A 17,176-nucleotide genomic window follows, 5' to 3' on the forward strand; every position below is an offset into this window, starting at 1 on the left:
AACTTGTACATTGTTCCCTTTAGGCTCAGCTCATTCCCGACATTTAAGCTGCCTCATTCATTCCCTTCTCATTTACTGTCCTGCTTGGGACCCTTCAACTTTTTTTCTTCTTTATCTCGCATATCTAAGTCTTTCAATTGCAATTCTTCAGACTGCCCCATCCCCGCCCTCAGGGGAATTTCTTCTTATCTTGAATCTATCTTTATGCCAATGCTCACCCCAAACCCTCCATACGCCAACACTGCAGCATCCAGATAAGTCCAAGCTGGTAATACAGTGACAGCCAGAAAAGGGCACCTGCATAAACCTAACAGAAAAACAGTTTGTGGATGTATTAAAAGACAAACAAACACACAGGTGGAGGCAGGTGCAGAAAAGTGCCCACATAAACAGGCACCCGAAACAAGCTCAACTGCAGATTGACCAGCTGATTGTCCACCGCTGCCAGGAAGCCTACCTGTCAGGACTGACGTGACATTCCCCAGGAGAATAAAACAAACTTCAGAGGTGTCAAGAAAGTAACGCAGGGAAGACGCAACACAAGGAAAGAAAGAATAAGAAGCATGGATGGGAGGGAAGCGGGAGGGGAAAGGAGGAGGAAAAACGCAAGGAGAGGACATGAGGAAAAAGTAATGGTGGGAGGGGGGAAGTGACAGCAGAGACAAAGCTGGGAGAAAGTTGCAGATAAGAGAAGGTGACAACAGATGGGCAGAAAATGCAAACAAAACAACAGCGAGATGAAAGTAATGAGCAGAGAAAACAGACAAAAAAATGCTTTAATCTTTTAGAATCATCACAGAAGTCAAGATTTTTATTTGATTGAATTATTCTCTGTTGTTTTTGTTAATGAGCAACTAACATCAATTAAAGCGTGTGTGAATACCTTCTGTTTATTTCTACCGCAGAACGTCAGGATTATTCACCGCTGATGTTTCCCAAAATCTGCTACAAACCTGGGCCACTGTCCTCACTTCCTGTACCGCTTTCACAATAAAAGCACCTTCACCTTGCATTCTTTTTGCTGCTAAAAAGGACATACTAGTTTGATCCCATATACTCAAGATGTCAGAAGTGAGTAATAGTTTTGTTTTCTCACAGACTTTCAAACAATTACATTTCTTTTTTGCAACCAGAGGAGTCACCCCATGGATGCCATTAAAGAGAATCGAAATTTTAGTGCACTTTTCCACCGACTTCAATTTTGAGAGGCTACAACTGTCTTTTATATACAGTCTGCCGTCCCTCTTGCCGACTGGATGTGGGAAAAGCTGGAGCCTGAACAGGAAAAGCAATTAGGAAGTCTAGTGCAGCACCCGCTGTCACAGGCGTACAAGCTTCAGCACAGGTGGATGCTTCACTCCCTGGTTAACCTCTGCGATCTTTGATCTCTGACAACATTCTCGAATCTTGGCTTTTTGAACCGAAGCTCATTTAACCTCCTAGGACCTGGCATCCACTATGTGGACACCACATTTTGGGTTATTTAGACCAAATACTCACTTTTCCTCTACAAGAGCCTGATATCCACGTACGAGGACATTATACTGCTACTGTTCTATCAAAATTTTAAACAAATATCCTCATGTGTGGCTCTCATTTTTCTTAAAAACAAAAATTAGGTAAAAAAAAAAAAAATCTGGTAATTCTTTGTTTTCCCAATCAGCCCAAATATCAAAGAGAAATTAAAAATGCATGCTGTGAATGAATTTGGGTCTTAGGAGGTTAAAGCATTTTTATTGGTTTATTTATAAACTACATTGTAGGAACTGGTGATATTGTTGCGAGCTGACGGAAGAGTAATAATAATAATGGATTGGATTTATATAGCGCTTTTCAAGGCACCCAAGGCGCTTTACAATGCCACTATTCATTCACTCTCACATTCGCACACTGGTGGAGGCAGCTACAGTTGTAGCCACAGCTGCCCTGGGGCAGACTGACAGAAGCGAGGCTGCCATATTGCGCCATCGGCCCCTCTGGCCAACACCAGTAGGCGGTAGGTGAAGTGTCTTGCCCAAGGACACAACGACCAGGACAGAGAGCCCAGGCAACCTTCCGGTTACAGATACGCTTCCCAACCCCCTGAGCCACGGTCGCCCCAATATTAAATCGTAGGATGATACGTAATAGTATGATATCATCTATGAGGTCACAAATGTCCCGGCTGCTACACCGAAAAAATTAGACCACGGGTCACTTGAATGATGTGAGACACCACACCGTGTGATTACTCTCGTCTCCAGGAATATACCTACCAAGGTGAAGAAGATACTCCATCCCTCAGCTGTCTTCTGCTTATTAAGTAGAGAGTCACTGGATAAGCAGTAGGGGTGCAATGATACACAAAATTCACGGTTCGGTTTGATACTTTGGTGTCACGGTTCGATATTTTTTCGATTAAAAAAAAAAAAATCTATCTGATCGAGAAATCACTCATCTTTGGAAAAGAGAGTTTATTACAGAGAAATGGCTCTTTCCAAAATAAAAGCTATACTATACGCTTCTTCTGGGCTATATTCTCAGCAGCATGTTAAACATATCAGGTCCCCATAAGGAGAATCATGTACTAACGACTGTCTAAATGACTCGGCTAAAGTTTGTAGCATGCATGCTTGTTGTTTTTGTCTGCTTCCACTTGTCGTTGCACTAGGATGATGTCGGAGTAAATGTGCAGTCATATTCGTTGTGTTCCCACTAGTGCTGTCAGCGTTAATCTAGTTGAAATGACGTTAACGCCACAACACGGCAAATCTCCGTTAACGAGCTACCACGGATCGCCCCGTGCGTGAGGCTGGACGGCCAACATGTTAACGAGCTAACTGCGCTAATGCACTAGTTCCCACCAATTGAGCATTGCGTGGCACATCCAACATACTGTTTTACTTTTGTCCATGACGCGCTTACCTTCAGGGTCATACGTCACATGAAAACCAAAATGGTTCCAAACGCCACATCTGAATGAGGGTGGGGGAGGTTCAATTTGCCATGTTGCAACGAGAGCTTAGCTTCTGTCTCGCTAGCTTGCCCTGCGCTCAGTGAATCTGTGTTCGACTACTCCGCCTAGGCTGCACTGTCGAGCGCAGATCCACTGAGCGCTCAACACAGACAGCATCGTCAGAAGAAAAGTTGATAAAATAAATTAAAAATTTTGTATTGTTCATACATATGCGTACCGAACCGAAAGCACCGTATTGAACGGTTCAATATCGATACGAGTATCGTTGCACCCCTAATAAGCAGTTATGTTAAAATAACATAGTAATAAAAATCTTTATTGTTCCCAACATAACTGTAGCATAAGAACTACTGTTGAACTTCTCCTTTGGTGCTCTGGCAAACAGAAGCCCACTGAGTGAAAGAGTAACACAGAGACAAACAAACAGAGCCGGTAGGAAAAGAAGAAAAGGATTGAGAGGTTAGCAGGAAGTGCAGCGGGCTGGCAGGCCAGATGGGAACATCTTCATAGGGACCGGCGTTCTTTTTAAATGCTCTGGGTGTACCAGGGGTTAAGACAAGACTTTGCTCTTAAAGGGCTCATCCACATAACCGTGCTTCGTTCCTGCTACTCATACGTAATTCATTACCTCCTACTCTGAGAGCGACAAGAGGCAAAGAGAGTGAGAGAAAGAAAGACTAAGAGGGTGAGAAAGTGTATGCTTTGTGTGCAAGTCGGGTTTGAACTCCCACAGAGGTGGAGGGGGGGGGCTCTTAAATATGAAAAATGTCCCCCTCGTCTGACGGCCCGAGGATACACAGGAGTCACAGCGAGAGCATATGGACTGCATAAACAGCATTACAAATCACACTGCTGCACGCATAACCCCCCTCCTAAAAGGCGCGCACGCACACAAACACACAAACGCAGTCGCATGTACACAAGTTCCCACAGAAGTCAGTCTGTGTACAAATCAGCAGGCGAAACAGCAAGAATATAGCACCGAACGTCTTGTATAAACGATCTGTCAGCTAGCTAGCCAGCCCCACAGCCGACGCATATTGGATCTCCACATCCAGCAGCAGTTCCCATTTGAAAGCCACAGTAGAGCTAGGCTGGGGGGTGCTGCTACATAGCTGCGGAAATTGAAGGTAATGCCAAAGAGAATCTGTGTATTTATGTGTGTTGCTGCTCGCTCAATCCATTTTCTTTTGTATTTATGGCTTTAATTCATCACTCAGACCTCCTTTGGGATAGCAGCATAATATCAACAAATACACATCTATATTAAGTCGACACAATATGCTCCTCTTGGTTCAAGAGAAAAGTTGAAATAAACACAAACTCTCGGCGAGCCTTATCTGACTCCCTGCCGGCCAACTTTGCTCATTCCACAAGGGCATTGTAATTGCACACATTTAATTTGTGTTGTTAATTTGTCTATCGATTGGACAAACGCAGCCCCCTGGCTGGAAGACTTTGTGTGTCTGAGTGGGAGAGTAGTCTTGTGTGTTTGTCTGAGCACCTCAGAGCAGGTCTGACGCTCGCAGTCATGTTTGTCATTTACTGTTGATCTCACCGGGCACAAATCATTACCGCAACAAACAATCTCCTAATAACAGCCGAGGTCAAACTGCGGCACTGCTGATCACGCCGGATCCTGATGCTAAGAGAGCCGCTATATGTGCAGCGCTAATAAAACTGTCAAGCTGCCAGACTCGAAGGTACATTACATTAAATTTTATGGACTTTCAAGCAACATATAGAAACGCAACGTGGAGTCGTTAAACGGATGGTTTGACATTTCGGAAAATACTCTTTTTGTGTTTTGAGCCACATGATTGATGCCACTCATGTCACCTGTAATGTCGAGACTGTAATTGTAGTTTTCTTGGGGTTTTGCGTGGGACAATATCTTGGCAGGTGCAGTGATTTCCTGGTTCCTCTCACTTGCCTGTCAATCTAGCGGCGACTCCAAAGCTCGCTCGGTGAACCCATCGAGAAATAGTTCAGTCTCTCTCTGGAGAGCCAGAGTAGCTTCCAGTCCTTATACAAGAAAGCAAATAAGCACATTTCAAAATATGATTTCCTGGAAAGGCTGTTTCTTTATTTGTTGAGCTGTTGCTGCCATGCATAACTGTGATTGGCACAACTCTTTCAGCACTACGAGCTTTGAGCTGCTGCACATACGGGAACCAAAATAGCAGGTGTGCTTAGAGATGCTCACACAGTCGTGCTTTGCACTTGTTGTGCTTGATTAAAATAGGGCACATAATCTGCCTTTGACGCAACTACTGTAGCCGTGTGTAACAGAGGTGCGTTGAGGTAAATAAGTATATTAGAGATTAGATAACCGCGGGGTCACGCTGTGAAGCGGTGACAAGCGGTACAGACAATGTCAAAGTAAATGTCAGTCAGACAGGTGGAGGGGCAGCGAGGACAGTGGCACGCTTGTCAAATCTGGAATGTCAAATGGAAATAATAGGAAGAATAGGAAGCCAGCCTATAAATACACACAGAAAATGATTCATATCAATTTTCGCTCACCCAAATCTTTTTTTTCTTTCTTTCACAGCTGGGACATAGATTTGTGTTTTCTTTTTTCAGCTTCCCAGTCAGGCTTTCATGGAGAAAGCGGCATGTTATCGCATCACAGTGAGCAGGTCCTGGGTTTGAATCCAGCCTGAGGCATTTATTGTAGAGTTTGCATTACAACCCTGCATATGTGTGGGTTCTCTCCGGATACCCGAGCTTCCGCCACAGTCCAAAAAACATACATGGGGTTCAGTTAGCTGGAGACAGGTGTGAATGTGAGGGTTGCCTGTCTCTATGTGACAGGGTGCACCTGCCTCTCGCCCTACGAAAGCCGGGATAGGCTCCAGCACCCCATGAACCAGAAGTGTATGGATAGATAGACACAAAGTGACAACCATTTATGTGTTTGATATACTGATGCAAGTCTTTGCTGTTATTTGCTAATGGTATAGTTTTAATGCTTAGAAATTAAATTCAGCTCAGCAGTTCAACTCAACAGTGTGCAAATAAAGTTTACCGTAGGGACCGGCTTTATGTTTGCATCTCGTTATGTTGTTTTTACAGCACACTCTAACACGCACTGCAATCTAAACAACTGATTAACTAGCATCCCTGAAGCAGGTCCTAAAATAACCAGAAATTGTTTTCACGCAAAAGCAGCGCCGCACAGCTGGTGCTTGTTCGTGGCACGGGAAGCACGTCTTGACTAATTATTTGAAAAGGTTATTCTTGAATACAGTATCTGTAAAGCATTGTTCAGCAAAACTAAACATTGTTCTCTAACTGCTGCTCTTTTGTGCTGGAAATCTGGATGAGCTCCACGCATGAAAACGTGTAACCGGAGCTTAGCGTAGAACAAACTGACCCTGAGCTGCTAACCAACATGGTCGTCCTAAGCTTAAAATGCCTTTATGTACATTTAAAGCTCACATGCCAGCAAAGGTAAATGGATTTAATGGAACATCCAATGTTCTGGTCTTAGCTAGAACAGAAGAGGTCAGCTTAGGTATGGGTATTATTCAGCCCTGCACACGTACACACACTAACTCCACCAACTCTGTGTTATAACCATGTAATCTCTTCTCCCTGAGTGGCCAAAGATTGGATGTAGTACACGGCGATGTTCCCAGTGTGCATTTATGTGTGTGAGTGCCTTACACCTTCTCTGGCCTACACAGCAGGGCTGGCTTGCTACAGCTGCCCTCCGGCGGGATAAAGGGCGGATGAGTGGGTGGCTTTGGAACAGCAAACCAGCATCTCAATAAAAAGCTGAAGTGGAAGTTTGTGTGCGTCTCTGTGAAGCACTGGCAAATTTGATCAACCGCGATGGACAGCAGCCCTAACAAGGCTTAATAACAAGCCTGTTTCACACATACAAAAGCAATACATTCAAAATGAAAATCCTGGCTGTATATTAGCGCAATACAAAGTCATTAGTAGAAAAAAAACGAGGCTATGCAGCACTCTCCTTTGAACCCACCTGACATTTCATATTGTCCTCTCTTTGATCCTTCAAATGCACATTTCCCCTCTTTCTTCCAATTCTTTTCTTATTACTGTAATTCTCTTTCCAAACTACATTTTCAGTCCTGCATTAGTTGGCGTGAATCCCTCCAACCTTACGATGCAATTTGCTGAGCAGCTCTTGAACTCATAATGGATTCATGTCAGAATGAGACCTTCAGCATTCAGTTCACGGCGCATCCGATTTGGGAGTGAATCATCCCATTTTGTCTGATTCCTCTCGTAATTAAGCATCAATCCAGTTTAGCGCTTTGAGCATCAGCGGGAGAAGCGGATGCTCGAAGCTCTGTTATTTCAATTATATTTGAACAAAACAAGTTTTTTTTGTTTCGAGAAATCAGGTTCATAGTGCAGTCAGCGAGTTTGTGTCACCTTAAAAGTAAAAAATGGTGCTTTTTGTCCCTTTCTTCTCATCAGCTTTGCGCTTTATGTTAATGTGCTCATTGCTGCTCATTGTTTATTATATTTAAATGCCAGCTTTTTTATGCACTTCCTTTACTTTTGGACGTTAGATTTCCTATTTTGAGTGCAGTTAATTTACACAAGGACAGTGAAGCCATTGAAATAATAATTTTTATGGTATATAGACATGTATTTTTGGACATTATTCTCACTTCCTTCATTTCTGTCTGATGTGTAGGTGATGCTGAAGAAAAAACATCTGTACACAGTTTGTGTATGAAAGGCTGGCTATTACTATATATGATCCTTCTTATTAAAAACCGTGCATTGCCAATTCAATGGTCCTTATATCAGATTTTATTGAGGTTTTTCCCCCGACTGCAGCTGGTAAATGTGTTCTTTGTGTTTTCGGTGTGGGTGGATTATTAAGTATTATCGATAATAGTTCAGGAAGTGGTCGTTTTACGAATGTTTATTTTGCAAAAGCTAAAAGGATAAATTGTGTTTATCTGGAAAATCATCCACTACTATCTGAAAATGGCTGTAAACTCCCAAACTTGTCTGAAAGACAAAATGTTAAATGTTAATTGAAGGCCCCTTTTTAGAATAAATGTGCTGATATAAACATCAAGGACTGTTTCAAACAGGTTTTCAAAGTGATAAGGGGGTTCCACTGGTGAGCCACAGAGCCAGTGCTGCAAAAACATGGAGCTGAATGGGAATTTTTACATGGGAAACACAGAACAGCTTGTTGTTGCTCTTCTTTTGAGGATTTCGTTTCATTAAAATTAAACCTGGATGTTAGTGTATTGTAAGTGATTGATAAAAAAAATTGGGGTCAGAGTGGGAGAAAACAAAAGGTTGGAAAGGATGTGTATAGAAATACAGTGGCTTATATTAGCCAACACTGGGCATCACATTTGGAAGGCCAATGATCAGTTGCTATCAATCAATGTATAGTGTCAGTATTCACTCTCCTTACCTTAACAGGAGGTTTCTAGCAGTTGTGTAAAAGAGTGAATGTCAGATCTGCAGTAAAGTGTCAGACATTGTGGTAGTTTGGTAGAAAACTGTCAAAGGTTTTGAGATCCTTCACCCATTACTTAGTTCAGCTGCGTAGAGCAACCACAACTGAAATAAGCAAGCTACGAGTACACGAACAAGGCCACCTCCTTCATAAATACAGCCCAGACTTGAAAAGCTTTAATGACTTTCACTCGGTTTGGGAAATTTGATGAATGACAGTACAAATCTGTTTGGATATGTGCATCAACAGTGGTTTAACTTAGTGGTGGTTGAAGGATCCCGTATCGTGGTTGCAAACCTGTTTTGTAGCCCTCAAAATATTATCTTGACTTCTACAATGTTACATTTCCCTTACATGGTGCATGACTCTAAATGGAAAGTTTGCAGATGGAGAAGTCTGTTCTCAGAGCAAATAATGAAGCTGCCAAGGAGAATTTGCTGCAAGCTCTCTGCATAATATGAGGCGACAGGTACAGGTACGTACTACGTGAACTGTGGTTGGGTGGTGTGTTACAATATGAAAATGACCAAGGCCAGTCCAACAACTAGCTTTGACAATATATTCCTCGGTTCCACTACCTCAGGGTGTTTTTTCACACCTGCAGAGTTTAGTGCGTTTAAATCGAACTCTTGTTTGTTTTTCCACTTGAAGTGGTTCATTTGTACAGGTGTGAACACAATAACTGCAGTCGGGTACGGACAAAAACAACCACACCCTTTGGACGAACTCCAGCGCGGTGCATTTATGGAACAACCTGGTGTACATTACAAGTGTGAGCTAAAAAAAATGTCCCTTAGCCATATATGCTTTGTATTCTCAATGCAGTAAGGTCCTATAGATGTGCAAAGGTCTGTACAAGCTAGCGACTAACATAAATTCTCTGTGTTCTCCAATAGTGCAGAACACAGCACGTTCTTCCTGTATTTACTTTTGTTGCTTCTGCCCCAGACACATGGGGCCAGTGAGCAGACGCAACATTCTCACATGGTTTATGATGCAATATTGTCCACTTGGAAAATAAACCAAAGCGTGGCAAAAAGCTACGAGTTAAGCTACTCCTCAACTGAATTGGACCAGAGTAAATGTACTACATGTGTGAAAACACCCTCAGAAATCTGCCAGACACAAGACCTCACAAGCTACTCTACACTTGCCAGTTATACATGGTTTAAATGTCCGTCAGGGTCTGAGTTCAACTTTCACTAACTAACCCCCCACCCAAAAAAACCAACAGTATCAGCAACTTCTTTCAAACAAAAACCAAAAGAAATGAAGGTGAGACTCACATTCTATTGAACTTGGATTTATACTTTTAATGGTAACATTGACATTATTATTAGTATCAATTCAAAATCCAGCGTGGAGATTACAGGCAAAATGATCACAGAATCACAGCATCAGAATCAGAATCAGAATCGTGTTTATTGGCCAAGTATATGTGCAGACACATGCAAGGAATTTGGCTCAGGTAGATGGAGGCTCTCAAGCACAGCAATGTAAATCAGACGCACACATAAACACACAGAGACGTGTCTATATATACATTACACATACATACACATGCATACACAGATGCAGCTTCAAAAACAGTCCTGCAGTTCCTGCTTTGCTGCGTTAGTCCACTTCTTCACAGTTGTGACTACAGGCTTGGCACGTTTAAGTTTTTGCTTAAACTGGAATACGATGGACCAGGCAGTGATCAGAATGTCCCAAAGCTGCCCGGGGCACAGAGCGATAGGCATCTTTTAGAGTGGTGTAACAGTGATCCAGTATGATGTTGTCCCTGTTGGGGCAGTCTATATGCTGTCTGTATTTAGGGAGTTCGTGGTTTAGGTTTGCTCTTTTAAGCGCGAGTGCCGTGCCGAATCCTTGCCGACGTAGTTTCACCAGCGCGACTCCCCCGTCTACGTCTTCTCCAGGAGCCACAGAGAGCTGCTGCGCCTCCAACTAAAATCTCCAAAAACCTTTCCGGGTTTGTGAAAAATGGATAAGAACTATAGTGAGACGACTGCCTGATGTTTAGCAGTTGATCTCTGGAGAAAGCGATGTGGTCCGAGTGACCAAAAGCGCAGAAAATAAACAGAAACAAGAAAAGTGCGAGAGAGCGCAGTACCGAGGCTGCCATCCACGGCGCCATCTTGATCATGAGTGCATATACAAATACTGTAAATAACCACCCGTAAAGAACGCTCTTTATCATAACGCAGTTTGGTGCATACTGGGATGCAGCAATATTAAGCTTCAGCACAGTCTAATCTCGCCCATGGATTTGTTACATGCAGTAGGTCAACCTTGACCCAAGTTAATTAGAGCTCTAAATATGTACAGCCTGACTCTAATTACACACTGTGCACCGACTCCACTAACAACTCAACTAACCTAATCCTAAGTCTTTAGGACCCACAAACTGGCTGGCTTTCAAACGCACACAGATCCTCTGACACCAACAAAGGCTAAAGAAATAATTCAGGATTTACACTGCAAACCTGCTCATCAAATACACACTCAAATACACAGACACACAACTCATCCGGCTCCCCAGGCGGACTTCACCTCCCACACATATTACTTTGGCAGTGATGGAACAGCAGCATCTCTCCCAAGAGAGAGGAGCAATACGAGGCGAAAGGAGTAGCAAGAGAGACAAGGAGGTGTTAGTCTCTCAGATTAAAACACTAAATATACCAACATGTACAAGATATTTGTTCTTTGTTTCCATCTGTCTATAATCCCTGCCTACTGCCCTCTATTCAACAAGATTGTCTTCAAAGTTTAAGAATATTGCCACTGCAACAAAACAGAGGGACACAATTTTCCCTTAAGAGCTACAGATGAAACCTTGATAAAGCTCAATTTACACCTATTTTCAAAAGTTTCTTACCAATATTCACGCTATACATCACTGCAGTGAACAGCAGGATTGTGTATGCATGACTGTCACTGTCTAATCCTGAGTGCACTGCAAGTTAATACACAGGGAATTAAACCAGAAATTGGAGACGCTTGTTTACTTGCACTGAGCATTCCTGCCATACCTAATGATGAGTGCATATCCAACTTGCAATGATGAACAGTAAAATTCAACCACACAAGTTGAAATATTCAACTCAACACAGCATCTAGACGAGAACATGCTGATGCTTGTCTCTAGTTTTTTCCCGCACCACGCTGTTTACCCAAGAGGTATTTTGTTCTTAGGATAGTATATCAATGATTTATATAAGGAAAAATAAAAAAATAAATGCACTTAGGTGTTTCTATTTCTATTTCTTTTTAATTAGTTCACATTTCTCACGTACCGCTGGCAACCACAGACGTACCACCTGGGGAAAAAGCACCTCCGTTTGGGTTTCACAGTCATAGTCTGGATTCTGTTTTGTTTGTTTAGAGTAAAGCTACACAAAAACGATACCTCCTCTTCTTAATCCTCCCACACTAAATCCCTCCATTATTTACCTCATCTAAAAATGTCTATTACCTTAACTTTTAAGCCCCCCTTAAGCAAAACAGCTTTTATTACTGCAAAGCTCAAAGTGCCATCATTATTTCAAGAATTGCTGAAATGCAACCTTGGGAGTCTGAAATAATGCTAAAAGGTGAGAAGTATATATGATTTATGCACTTTTAATGCACAGTTCGTAAGATGGGGAGAATGCGGAAGAATAAAACAGTCGCTCTTTGTTCTGAAGCTCAATCTGCAGGATTTATCTGCTGCTCCAGAAATGATAAAAGCCAAAAGTAATGTCTTCCTCATCTCAGAATGTGGCAGGACATATTATTTTTTCTGTATTGTTTGTGATATTCATGTTAAATATGGTCAAATAATGAGGCCAGCACTTGTACGAATAATCCCTCCAGGTTTCAGCTGCTCTTAGTGAGTTCCCAGCAGTTTTTTCTACTCTTAGCTATGTATGATGTCAGCGAATGAGATCCCTAATATAGTCATCAATATTTTTCCTTTACTGGACCCCAGTAATAAAAACACAGAACACGAAATAAACACATTTCCTACCTATAGCCATGAAGTCCTCGCGGTCCCAGGCTTGCAGCTGCGCTAAGGGGCCGCTGTACAACACCAGGCCATCAGCCACGTCCGTGATGAACTCCAGCGACACATGGCTCTCGAAACAGGGCATCATGGGAGGAAACCAGGCATAGCCGTTGCCATGGAAACTGTGCTTGTTCTGCTGGCATTCGGGCCCCTCGAACTGAGCTGGGCACTGGCACCTTGGGACAAAGAGGAAATCAAGAGGCGAAATGACACGAGTTAGTGAATGCAATAAAGAGATGGCTCCGATTTTTTCACCGCTTTGTGAAAATTCAGTTAGAACACTACCCCGATCTTTCTCAACCCCTTTTTGAACCTTTCACCATATTTAGCTCTTTCAAGTATTTTTGCAGCACGTCTGCTCTCCGTGTCTCCGAGTCTAGTTGTTTTCCCCTCTCAGACTAAGCTCCCCTTCGGCTATCTCGGTCTCTCATTTCGTATGTTTCACTGATGCAGATGTTCTCATTAGTGGCAAAACCACAGGGAACATCACAACATCACTACGAAACTCCTCTCTCTGTGTTTCCACATATTCAAGTACTCATTTGTGCCACTGCTTCCTGTCAAAATGTCACCTCTCACCTTCTCTCTCTGGGAGCACTTTAGCCTGTAAATTACAAATGCCAGGTTTCTTCTATCTACTTATTAGGGCTGCCACAAACGATTATTTTGATAGTCGACTAGTCACCAATTATTTTTGCGATTACTCGACTAGTCACCAATTATTTTTGCGATTAGTCGACTAATCAGATCATCATCCATTGGACGTAAAACGTACAGCTTATTGCACCAGCAGCATCTGCTCTTATATAACTATCATTAGCTTACAGCTTTAAGTGTTTAAGGTATGTGCTAACTAAAAATAAAGACAAGATGATAGTTTATTAAATTTTAATGAAATTTGCAGATTGTTTCGGTGAAGTTTAATAAACTCCTTGCTATCTAAAATATAACAGGACACCGGAGTAAATTCTCCAGCATCTCACACTTCTGATAATCAGCTGTCTGCTTGATGTTTATTCAGCTGTGTAAAAACTATAACTTTAATCTCATCCAAACCGATTTACTCAGGAACAAATAAAATACTAAAAAAAGCCAAACAATAACATTTTTAAGTTATCTAAGTGACTTATATATCATGTTTAACCTGAGTAGCGAAAGACAGCGGTGGGTTTGAAAACGATTTGCCGGGAGTCCGGTGTTCTCACGGCGCTAGTTAGCCTCGCCCCCGGCTAGCTATCGAGCTAGTGGGTAACAGACGTCTCCGAAAACGTCGGAGCGCTTTTGAAAATATGTGGTGTCTTGATAAACTGAGCAGATATTTGAGGTTTACACAGCTACATTCTCGCTTGAAAATATGTTAAACGTTTATTTTGTGACCCAGAAAGAATAATAAGAGTAATATTAAAACTAACTAGCTGCTGCCATTGTTGACAACTGCGCTACGAATTCTGGGACAGAGCTACTTCTTCTTCTTCGGGGTTTTAACGGCAGCTGGCATCCTTGTACATGCAGTGCTGCCATCTTCTGTTTCAGTCCGTTATTACACTCTTAAATCCTACTACTTATTCCTGCGGCTTTTGTGATCTTACAAAGCTTCAAACGACGCGTCGACTATTAAATCAGTCGTCGACGATTTTGATAGTCGACGTAATCGTGACTAGTCGACTAATCGTGGCAGCCCTACTACTTATATGCATCTTCTTTGTCCACATGACCAATCTTATAAATACATAAAACGAGTACGAAATAATCAGGAATTTTTCCTCTGACGTAAAAACATGTCCAACTCTGTGGAGTGGTGATTACTCTCTGTAATCACCAGTGAAATGTAAAAAAAAACATACACCCAAACAACAATGGGACTATATTCTCGGAGGCATCTGTTTCCCTCGCCTTTTCAGAGTGTGCATTTTACCATCTAAACTCGACACATTCCTGAATCAATTTCTCTTATTTATCTGATTTTTTTTAAAAGCTTTCATCTTTTCATGTTTAGTAGCTGGAAATGAATCTCACGGGAAAGTCATGGATTTTTCAACAAAATAAAAATTGCCTTCTTTCAATCCACATGTTGCCAGCAATTAAGAAATATAAAAATTGTACACCCAGCTTGCCTTCCAAATTTGCGCGCACAGACGCGCGCGCGCACACACAAACACAAACAGAACAACAATGCCTTTCTCCAGGGGAATTCTCTTCCTCCTAATAAGTGAGTTTTTCATTGGTTTATGTTATTCACACTTCAGCTGCCTCTCAAGATATTCTGAGTCTGAGCCTGGTGGATCCTACAAGCCCACACAGGATGTGTATTTCCACCATTATGTGTTTGCATTCACACATCTCCTTAGTGTTCCGCAGACAGCTCATTTCTCATCCAAATGTTCCTTCGTTCTCTTGCTCATTTTTCTGCCTCTGCTCTTTGAATTGAAAGAGGACACGTGAATGCATGTGCACGCAAACAAACAAATGCAGACTCAGAAATCAAGCAGCCCACATACAATAAATGACACCTGTACAAATACAGGAGGCATGTGTCACTTCACTGCCTTCAGATGCAGGAACACAAGCAGGCAAACAAACACTTTAGACGAATGCTAATGTAATATACGACAAGATGTTACACTCTGCCACAAGACGGGTAGTGCTGACTAGCCTGGCTTGAACATTGGCCAACCTTAAAGTACAAGAAATCTCCGTGAATCACCAAGAGCCAGATGCACAAATGCTATTCATACACCTTTTCCTGCACACGTGTATGTTTGTGTGAAATGCAAATGCAACAAGAAGGTGCACGCACATTTGAGCCTTTGTGGGTAAACAGTTTCAGTTGTATGCAGAGTTTTATTCATCCGGGCCCTGGTTTTCTTCACAGTTTGAGAAAAGGATGCTTGAATTCACTACAAGCGGCGCAGAATCAGAACTATCATAGTTATGAAACATAAAATGCCTTTTTAAGGTGATGTAATGTTAAAGGAGACCGATTATGCTCTTTCCATTGTATTTATCACTATAATAGCTTTGAATGAGTCATCTCGAGAAAGATTTTGAAAACAGCGTGTAAACCTACTAAAAACACAATTTGCCATTCTTAATTGGAAATGCCAGCTGTTCAAACACATCTGTGTAAAGCTTGATTTCAAATCAGGTGACAAGCTCTGATCCACCTAAAGGTGACAGCACTAGCACACATCTGCTCTTCACAAAAACAACTTCCACTTTAAAGCCACATGCTATAGAAAAGATGGGTATGACCATGAGTTCTATATGCATTTTGATCAAACATCAAATATCAAATATCAAAGCTGTGCTGTATTTTGAGCCGGAAGTCAGAAATTCTGAGTTCACAGTCGAAATCTTTCAGCTAAACTCCCCCACTTGGAAAGTCGGGGCAATCGCGTACCAGCAGCACGCATAAACTTACAACAGAAGTTGTAAGATGTACTACAAATGTAGCTTTTTTGTGACTTGTGTTACATCCCCCAGGAGGATGTCTCTTCTCCCTACTAATCCTTTGTTTTGTCTAGGCTCCACCTCCTCTGTCCTGATTGGATGCTGCGCAGAGTCCAGCTAATTGGTAATCAGCAGAGCACTACTTAAGGCCTGCGGAGCTGTGCTTCTGTGCCCTCTGGCCATTTTGGTTGCCATACCTGTGCAGGCTTGCATGCCTTCGTAACTTGTATGAGCATTGTTGTTTTCATGTTCAGACTGCTTGTAGGGGAGAGCTGCCTTTTGCTTTGACACCCTGTTTTCTCCTGTTTATGTGTTGTTAGGTAGGTTATGGTTATAGGTTGTATATTTTGTTTCTTTGGAGTTAGGCAAGTTTCTTTTATTTCTACATCAGGGATGTTTTGTTTGTTATGTTGGCCTTGGCTCTCCCTGACATTATACCTCAGTCTGAACCCAAATCTCATCACCAGCATTAAATAAACCTTTTAAAGTTACCATCTTGGCTCCTCCTCCTCTATCCACCTTTACGTTCGTCCCTTCAACCCCCTAGACTGGCCAGGGGACGTAACACTTGTTAAATACACTGAACAAAAATCATGCTCTATCTGTGACTGAGCTGCAGCACTGTTTATAAGTACAAATACATATGCATTTTATTATAGTCCAAGTATGAAGCCTGAATGTATCTCCCTTACAGTTGTAGCTATTGAACATTGAAAGCCACATTAAAGCAATGCAATGGCTTTCTCCACTCTGAAAGTGCACATCTTCACCAAAGAACGCCCAATTTTGCCATTTTAATGGGGTCGGATTATGTGCTTTCTACCTACATATTTATCACTAGAGTAGCTTTGTTTATCAAGAGATCATTCTGTACACTTACTGAAAAACACAGTTTGACATTTTTATTTGAAAATGCTTCCTTCAAACACGTCTGTACGGGTTTGAGTCTGAACAAGAAAGCAAAACCTATTTTTCTGACTTTTACAACTGGAATGTGGTCAACTCTGGTTTGCCATCACTCACTGATAAACGATCCAACTTCCAGGGTAAAAGGAATTAGGAATTAGGTGATGAGGGGGTGAAGTTCTACGTTAGCAGGAAATGCTAGCATGGACAATTTGAAGTGCTACAATTATACGATGCAGGTGGTTCATAAAATCCTGCACAAGCCCAGTCCAGAAGTCACGTCTTGTGACTCAGTTTAGTGGATACAAGGCCAATCAGAGAGCGACCAGCTCCTCCTCCCTGTAAC

General features: G+C 42.1%; 1 protein-coding gene across 2 annotated transcripts in view; it reads right to left on the reverse strand.

Moving 5' to 3' along the window:
• Nucleotides 1-17,176, reverse strand: part of si:ch211-186j3.6 (neural-cadherin) — a 359,727-nt gene that overhangs the window by 100,356 nt on the left and 242,195 nt on the right. For both annotated transcript variants that reach the window (XM_087841852.1, XM_087841818.1), the window contains exon 27: nucleotides 12,436-12,650. In XM_087841852.1, coding sequence (XP_087697978.1) covers nucleotides 12,436-12,650 — 215 coding nt within the window. The remainder of the gene's footprint in view (nucleotides 1-12,435; nucleotides 12,651-17,176) is intronic.

This window comes from Neolamprologus brichardi, chromosome 1, assembly GCF_056152115.1.
Source record: "Neolamprologus brichardi isolate AB-2024 chromosome 1, ASM5615211v1, whole genome shotgun sequence".
In the NCBI taxonomy this organism is placed as follows: Eukaryota; Metazoa; Chordata; class Actinopteri; order Cichliformes; family Cichlidae; genus Neolamprologus; species Neolamprologus brichardi.